Source organism: Lathamus discolor, chromosome 14, assembly GCF_037157495.1.
Source record: "Lathamus discolor isolate bLatDis1 chromosome 14, bLatDis1.hap1, whole genome shotgun sequence".
Taxonomy (NCBI): domain Eukaryota; kingdom Metazoa; phylum Chordata; class Aves; order Psittaciformes; family Psittacidae; genus Lathamus; species Lathamus discolor.
The window spans coordinates 12,641,296-12,648,795 of NC_088897.1; the positions used below are offsets into that span (position 1 = coordinate 12,641,296).

The window sequence follows — 7,500 nt, forward strand, 5'->3', positions numbered from 1 at the left end:
GAAAATAGCAAATAATTAAACAAGAAGTCCTGTTTCCAGTAAGCCTGTGTCCAGCGTGCTGCTGCATAAGAGCCCATCGCAGTGGAGCTCAGCTAGCTCGGCCTGCCGGGGCCCTTGCTTCAGCCGTGCTCGGACAATTCAGTGTGACACCGGGCACAGCAGCAACTCCTGGAACCAACGCAGCGCCTCAGGAGCCAGGCTCCTCTCCAGGGCGCTGGTGCCGCTGAGCAGCTCTGCCCCGTGCTCGCAGAGTGTTTGTGCCTTGCAAACTGGTCTTAATCTGGCAAAGTTCTTTCTTGTTTTAATGAATGATGAATTCAGTGAGAGGCTGAAGGGAACCTCCTTCACTCACTGTGATGTCACCGTGAAAATCAAGAGAAAGTCCAAGCTCAAAGCTCTGCTCAATATGCAGAGAAAAATCAAAGCAAGTTTAGCATTTCAGGGCTGAACCCCTCCTTTTCCCTTTCCACTCTGGAAGGGATCAACAATGGTTTGCCCAGTACAAAGTTAAAACGAACATCTGGCAAACACAAACACAAATCATCTGCTTTCCTTCCCAGCTCAAGAATTCATCTATCCTGGAAAAATGAACAAACAAAACCCCCATCACCAGAACATTGCCTCCAAATCTCCCCTTCAATGGAACTGGAACTGTATGGTAAAAACTCCCTTACATGACAGAAGAAAATCACTTCTCCAACATTTTCTTCCAAAGGTTGTTTATTCAGATGTTACATTATTAAATCTGTGATGTTTGAACACGAACAGTTCAGATCTGGAACATGCGGTCTTCCTGAGAAACCTGGAGGATGAATGACTCTTTAATGGCAGCAATGATAACGCGAATGCAAAGATCCATGGCAAAAACGACCGCTTCAAGTCATGCCACTGCCTCCCAGAACAGCAACAACAGTGCCAGGTAAGTACAAGGAGGAATTCTAGCCTTGAGATACCGGTTGGGTGTTTGAGCAGGTAACGGCTGCCTAGAGACAAACACTCCAAGAGCTCCACCGAGAAGGGGCTCCGACGTGAGCTCAGCTTCAGTTTCAGCCATTACAAAACCGCCACTGAAAGAAGCTGCACAAAACCAGATTCTGTTAAATCCTGGTATTCATGGATTTACTTGGATTATCCTAACTATTCTATGATTCCATGATCTTCATGTCCGTTGGCACATCCTAGCTCTAACAGTGAGCTTTTTAGAAAGACTTATACTGAATCCTAACTTGAAATATTTTGTACGTTTAGAAAAGCAATAACCTCTTAACATAGACCATAAAGAGATCAAAATAAGGAAATATCAAATAATAATTTCCGCTTGATTTTTAAGAGCAGGGCACTTTTTTTTTTATAACGGACGTGCCGAACCGCTTACTTTTCAGTAGTTCTTAAGCCTGTTCCTCTGCCCGACTGCAATGCCTCAGTCCGAATCGATCGCCCATTTGGAAAGGACTCGTGCGCCCACTTTAGGGCAAGTGCCCGGTTCCTGGGCGATCGGTCACATCTACCCTGCCGTCTCCTCCAGAACCCCGCTGCCGTCGTTCTGGGGCAGTGCAGACGCCCCCGAAACGCCTCCCCGCTCGTCTCCCCGGAGGATCGGTCACCGCTGGCGTGGGCCGCGCAGTGATCACTGACCAAAGGCTCACCTTCCCAGCCACATTCCTGCCCGAGGGGACAGACCCTTGTTAGGAAACAAGCCTATAACCTGGAGTCATAGGACGTTACGCCTGCACTGGGCCCCATTCAAACTAACACTGCCTATGTGACCCTTGTTCTCCAGACAGGGAAAGCTCCAGGATTTTGGACGCTGCTACACGGAGGTGCTCGGAGAAGCGGTCAGGGACTGCCCTGGTGTTCCTGCAAGGCTTTCAGGGCGCAGAGATGGCTGTGGGACGGACCTCCGCCAGCTAACACCGCCGCGGCCCGGCCCGCTGCCCGGCTACCACCGCCTCCTTCCCGGCGTACCTCAGTCCTGCTCCCCGCCGGGCTTCCGGCCGCCGCCATCTTGTTCCTGGCGGGCGGCGCCGGCCGGGGGCCGCCATGGACGCAGGTGAGGGGCGGGTGCTGAGCCCGCTGCCCCGGAGGAGGGGGCTTGGGGCGTGCCCCGCACCTCTCCCGCTCTCGGTTTCGGCCGGGCGCGGCCCCGCCGGCTCCACTGCCCCCGTCCGTGACGGGAGAGGCCGCGGGAGGGCTTCAGGGGGCGCAGGCGTGGCTGTGGGCCTGAAGCCTCCCGGAGCTCAGGCACCGATTCCGCGGGTGCCTCGGCCCCGTTCTTGGTGCGTGTTCGTGCCGGGGTTCAGCCGCGTACCTGCGAGCACCGGGCCTCCAGGCTTCTTGCTGTGCCCTTTTCCTTCGCTCGAAGCCGAGTGTCAGTGGGCATTCCTTCCTTCTTTGCACGCACTCGGCTGTAAAAACAAACCAACCTCAGCGTGTCTCAGTGCAGGCCAAACGCCGACTGATGCAATGAAGGCTTCCCTAAATTAATCCGTATTACTGTGGGGAGTTACTGCTGCTTCTCCTGTTTAAACACGTTTTCTGTATTTGTGTGGCTCAAACCGAGAAAATTTCTTTAAAATCTGTGGTGTGGGTCAAATTCTTACTGCTTTTCTCACTGTCAGATGACACGGGAAATCGACTTCGGTTCCAGCTGGAGTTAGAGTTTGTTCAGTGTCTGGCGAATCCAAATTACCTCAACTGTGAGTACTGAACAGTAACTGTTGGGACCCTGAGGAACGAGTATAGTTTTAATGTTGTTTATTGTTACTGGGAATGTTAAACAGGGGGGAGAGGGCTAAACAAAGAAAAAGGAGTGGGTCTTTCACAGCATGAAGGTGGTCTGACAATAATTTAATTTGTCTGTATTTCTAACAGGTTAGTTTTAAAAAATGTAAAATGTTTCATTAGTCAAAAAATAATGCATCTATCTGGGGAACCAAAAAAAAGAAGGTTGAGGTGTGTAGTTAAAAAGTGATGTCAAGTTAACGGTGTTCCTTATCTGAAAACAGAATTTCAGGCACTATAAATTATGCCCTTCCAATTTTTATGCTAAGTCAAAATTTTCTATTTCAAAAAGCTGTTTCCTTCCTTGGTGTTTTATAAAAGATACATAACTGTCAGGGTTGACATAAAAGTATATTTTTGCTTTCTTAATTTCTAAGTATCAAAATTTGCTTGTAATCATGAAGTTTTGACTAAGGTGCCTCTGTGTAGTTTTGTGAATACTTATTCTTCAAGGTTGACAGATTTTTTTTTAATGCATCAGTAACTGACAGTTCTTTGTCATTTTATTTCAGTTCTTGCACAAAGAGGCTATTTCAAAGACAAAGCTTTTGTAAATTATCTTAAATATTTACTTTATTGGAAAGAACCTGAATATGCAAAATACCTGAAGTAAGTGTTAAAATCACTTTGGTTTCTGCATTTTAATGATTTTGTTTACCTTCTGTTAAGTACTGTAGAGCAGCATGTCAGTAATTGATTTCCACCTGTAACCTTACCTTTGTCCTCCCCACTGTGTTTATATGCATCATAAATTTTCCTGTTTTCCAACAGTGCAGATGTAGCAATAGACAAGAATAGAAAACTTGTCTTTCACAGGTTGTGCATGGAATCTTCCCTTTGCAGCCTTCATCTGCACTTTGGCATTTGTTGAACATAAAACTATTGACCATTATGGTACAGAACTACTTCAGTTAGGCCCAGTAAATACATTTTGAGAGTAATTCTGCATTGTTGATGCTTACATGAAACAAATGATGTCTTTGCATTTTTGTGAGTATGCAGACTCCCTCTTGGCTGTGTTCTTTGAGTTCTGGAAACAGATACTGTAGTTGTTGTGTATTTGCTTTAGTGAAATCTAGCCATTAGAAAAGCTACTCTAAGCAAGCATGTGTATACATTTAGAAGCTGTTAGTGGACTTCTTGTTTCCTAGCCTAATACTTAAGCTACTGAGTTACAGCGTGAAACAGTGGGATACGTACAGTCTTTGGTGATTTGATATTTGAGTAAAACACATACATGATAGAACTAAAATAAAGAACTGCAGAATTTCTGGAGACTCCGGTTTTAATGCATCTCACAAAAGCCTGTATTAAAGTGCCTCTATTTTTAATGCAGGTATCCGCAGTGTTTGCATATGTTAGAGCTGCTCCAGTATGAACATTTCCGCAAAGAACTGGTGAATGCTCAGTGTGCCAAGTTCATTGATGAGCAGCAGATTCTTCACTGGCAGCACTATTCCAGGAAAAGAATGCGCCTCCAGCAAGCACTTGCAGAGCAGCAACAACAAAACAACACCTCTGTAAAATGAGACCATGTGGGAGCCTGTTGATGAGGTTACTTTGTGTCAACTGGAGTGCTTAGGAGAGGAAGGAGCCCTTGTGTGGGTTTGGCTCTAGGGGTGTACGTTTTATTGTTTTATTTATTAAGTGACTTTTTTTAAATTTCATCTTGTTTAAAAATTCAAGACTGATAAAACCTCTGCAGTTTATTTTGTAGCATGGACAATTTTGTAAGAGCATTACTGCAATTATTGATTCGTTTTGATTTTGAAAAAGAAATCTGACACTACTGACATTTAAATAACAAAAAGTGTACCTCAGAAGTCTGTTTAGTTATTTTCCCTGGAGAATAATGATGTATTTTAAGCATGGCTAAGAACTCCCCCGTGTACTACTTTTTGTAACTGCAGGATGAGCAAAGTTGATGTAATGGTGTTCTACAAAATCTAAATTGTGGATTTTTGCCTTGAAACCAACCTGAGCTATAACTTGTTTTTTCTGTTTACCTGGTAATCCTTGTTGCTCGGGGTCATATAGAAAACAAAGTGTGACAAGAGGACTGCAGGAGTGGAGCAGAGATAAGTAATAATAAACATTGCAGATACTCAGAAGGAAATAGGCTGTAGCTGCATCTATTCCATTACAATCAGCTTACTTTAATCTTGGCAGTGAAGTAGTGGCTGCTCCTGGGCTTCTCTACAGGATGCGTAATGAAAACAATTTGTGTTATAAAAAAGGTGTACATGCTCTAGCAGGATTGGAGAAGCATTTGTCATTTATTCCTGTATAGTTTGTATTGTAAGAACACAGCTATTAGCAGTTTCCAGGGGTTTATATCTCATATTTTAGGTTGTATTCATGCTGCATTCATGTTATATTTGATAGCCTCGTAGGAGCAGGTACTGCAACTGTTAATATGTGATCAGTGACACCACGACTTGTTGGCCTTCAGCTTATCATACTTAAGACTGAACAAATAAACCAATAAAGATCTTGACATTCAGTAGCTTCAGCAGCTATGTGAATTCAGATTTAGGAAGAATAAGGAGTTTTTTCTGTTTTTCCAAACCCCTGCCCCTTACTGTTAAAAGGTATAACAGCAGTTAAGCCTTACTCTTTAATAACTGTAGGCTGCACTCTCCATTTACAACATGAGCACAGCTCCTTTGAAAACAGTTTGCAAACTCAAGTTTATTTTAACATGAAAAGAAAGATACAGGGGTTTTCTTGCAAGCTTTCAGTGGAAGGTTGGGACCTAGAATTTAATAATGTTTATCTTGACTAGTCAGAAGTAATTAACCATAAAAGTTTTAAGAAGGGTCAAGGATTCCTTGAAAGGACACCACAGACAACTTGAGATGAATGTCTTCAGAAATGATTGACTACTGGAGGACTTAGTCTTCAGTAAACAACATACGAACAAGCTCTGCTTTAAAACATTCTTCTTCAACCAGCTTCTGAGGCTGAAATAAAAATTAAGATGCTTTAGGGGGAATTCAAAACCCTGTTCTAGACTACAGCTATTTGTACTTACTAACATTAGCCCTACTCCAGCAACTGTTTTTCTGGGGAGGGTGAGGTGGAACAAGGTAGGAATAACTGGAAAATGCCTGAGGGTTTTGCGGCCTTGGAAGAGGCATTTCTGAGAAAGTAATTGCTAATTTAAATAGATGCACAAGTTAAAACTTGAGCTGCACTCCATTTGAATCAAGAGTATACTGCACATAGCTTCACTCCTGTAATTCAGCATTTGGATTTGTTTTAAATTTGAGGAGCTGCAAGCCAGGAAACTAACAGTATATTGCTAAGAATTTTCTCTACCTCTCAACCACTGCATGTTAAATCTACCTATTGCGTTTTTGTTTATTATAGACAGGGTTATGCTGAAAGCACAGTGGCTTTCTCTTGAGGAACTATGTGAGCCAGAAAATGTGCATGGGTGGGAGCAGAATTGTTCCTAATTATCTGCTCTTTTTAAACGAGAGGGTATCAGACAACTTACGTGACTAATTCATTTACAGTCATAAGTTCCTGCCAGATTCCCATTTGAATGCCTGTAGATCCAGAACATACAATATATCACTTACTGTTCCATATTTAAGTAGTGTAGGCACTCCTGTTAGTTTCAGATTCTTCCTGAATTCATTGTTGGGATCTTTCCAGCTGTTCAGGAAGAAAGGGTTAACAGAGGTGCAGTTAAAATTCCTTCAAAAGGATGACTCGTAACTACCTCACCCTGCAAACACGCAGATACTTCACATTAGGGATGTGAACTCAAAACCAATGCTTCATTCCTTGCGGAAAAGCACAGTTCGGTGACTTGTTCCAACAGGTCAGTTAACCCCTAGCCCAGAAACAGCAAAATTGTACTGGCTGTTGGTTTTAAAAGTTACTTACTAGGCTCTGTCTCCTACTAGGCAGTAGATGAATACAGACTCATCAGGCATGTTATGAAGTTCCTTCCTCACAACTGGTTCAGCTGGAAAATAAAAATTTTAAGAACTCATTGATACTTTCATCATGCCACAGAATAACAGAGATCTGCTCTGAACAGCAACGCTGCTAACAAACACTGCCTGCTTCAGATAGAGATCTGTGTTTTGTTTCCTCTGGTTACCCACGAGCTGTGCAGAATTCAGTTCAGCCTTGAAGGGACTTGTCTTTACACCGCGTTACATCACTTGCCGTTCAGCGCAACGTGGTCAGCAAGGGCCGGGCAGGCTGCAGCCCATTACCTTTAGCTAGCCCCGATCACGGCCCGCACCTCGGTGGGACTCCCGGCCTCAGCAACTGCACCGAGGGCTTCAAACCGGAACTCGGCCCAGGCCGCTCCGATCCCCGGTAACGGAGGCCGGGTGGCGTGAGGCCGCCTCGCGCCGGGCGCTGCGCGGGGCTAGGCCATGGCCGGCACGGTCCCCAAGGCGCTGAGCGCGAGGCCTCCACGGCGGCGGCTCCGCTGCCGTCGGGGCCCTACGAGGGTGAAGGGCGCTCCCCCAGCGGGGAGGGGGCGTCCCGCAGGCCTCACCCGTCACGCAGTCCGGGCACCAGCTCTTGCCCTCCGCATCCTTGTCGCCGCAGAACAGCGCGAAGATGGGCCGGCCGTGGTAGCGCTGCGCCGTCTGCGCGAACTCGCGGTACCCGCGGACCTGCCGCTCCTCCCAGGCCATGGCGCCCCAGCGACGCGAGGGGCGGGGCCGGGCTCCGCCTCGCCCTGGGCGG

The 7,500-nt window shown here is 45.7% G+C and overlaps 2 protein-coding genes and 1 long non-coding RNA gene across 4 annotated transcripts; 1 reads left to right on the forward strand and 2 right to left on the reverse strand.

Annotated features, from left to right (window-relative positions):
- Positions 1-702: 702 nt before the first annotated feature.
- Positions 703-2,480, reverse strand: LOC136022200 (uncharacterized). 2 transcript variants are annotated; one of them, XR_010616059.1, is made up of 2 exons: positions 2,309-2,480; positions 703-1,077 (listed from the first exon to the last, which is right to left on the reverse strand). It is a non-coding gene; the product is annotated as an uncharacterized LOC136022200 (long non-coding RNA). The 2 variants fall into 2 exon arrangements; XR_010616060.1 differs by having other exon boundaries at positions 1,966-2,480.
- On the forward strand, positions 1,942-5,284 carry MED31 (mediator complex subunit 31). Its single transcript, XM_065695214.1, has 4 exons — positions 1,942-2,050; positions 2,619-2,696; positions 3,294-3,390; positions 4,118-5,284. Exons 1-4 carry the CDS (start codon positions 2,041-2,043, stop codon positions 4,308-4,310), a joined length of 378 nt encoding a protein of 125 aa, XP_065551286.1. The 5' UTR covers positions 1,942-2,040; the 3' UTR covers positions 4,311-5,284.
- A 168-nt stretch (positions 5,285-5,452) lies between these two features.
- On the reverse strand, positions 5,453-7,493 carry TXNDC17 (thioredoxin domain containing 17). Its single transcript, XM_065695215.1, has 4 exons — positions 7,307-7,493; positions 6,679-6,760; positions 6,369-6,444; positions 5,453-5,744 (listed from the first exon to the last, which is right to left on the reverse strand). The coding sequence occupies exons 1-4, from the start codon at positions 7,446-7,448 to the stop codon at positions 5,676-5,678; spliced, it is 369 nt and encodes a 122-aa protein (XP_065551287.1). The 5' UTR covers positions 7,449-7,493; the 3' UTR covers positions 5,453-5,675.
- Positions 7,494-7,500: the final 7 nt, after the last annotated feature.

Excerpts from the sequence above, each read along its gene's own strand:
- TXNDC17 (XM_065695215.1), bottom strand. The coding sequence starts at position 7,448 with ATGGCCTGGGAGGAGCGGCAGGTCCGCGGGTACCGCGAGTTCGCGCAG. Across the intron at positions 6,761-7,306 it reads GTGCCCGGACTGCGTGACGG|CTGAACCAGTTGTGAGGAAG; the intron begins GTGAGGCCTGCG and ends TTTATTTTCCAG. Across the intron at positions 6,445-6,678 it reads CTAGTAGGAGACAGAGCCTA|CTGGAAAGATCCCAACAATG; the intron begins GTAAGTAACTTT and ends CTTCCTGAACAG.
- MED31 (XM_065695214.1), top strand. Across the intron at positions 2,697-3,293 it reads GAATCCAAATTACCTCAACT|TTCTTGCACAAAGAGGCTAT; the intron begins GTGAGTACTGAA and ends ATTTTATTTCAG. Across the intron at positions 3,391-4,117 it reads GAATATGCAAAATACCTGAA|GTATCCGCAGTGTTTGCATA; the intron begins GTAAGTGTTAAA and ends TTTTTAATGCAG.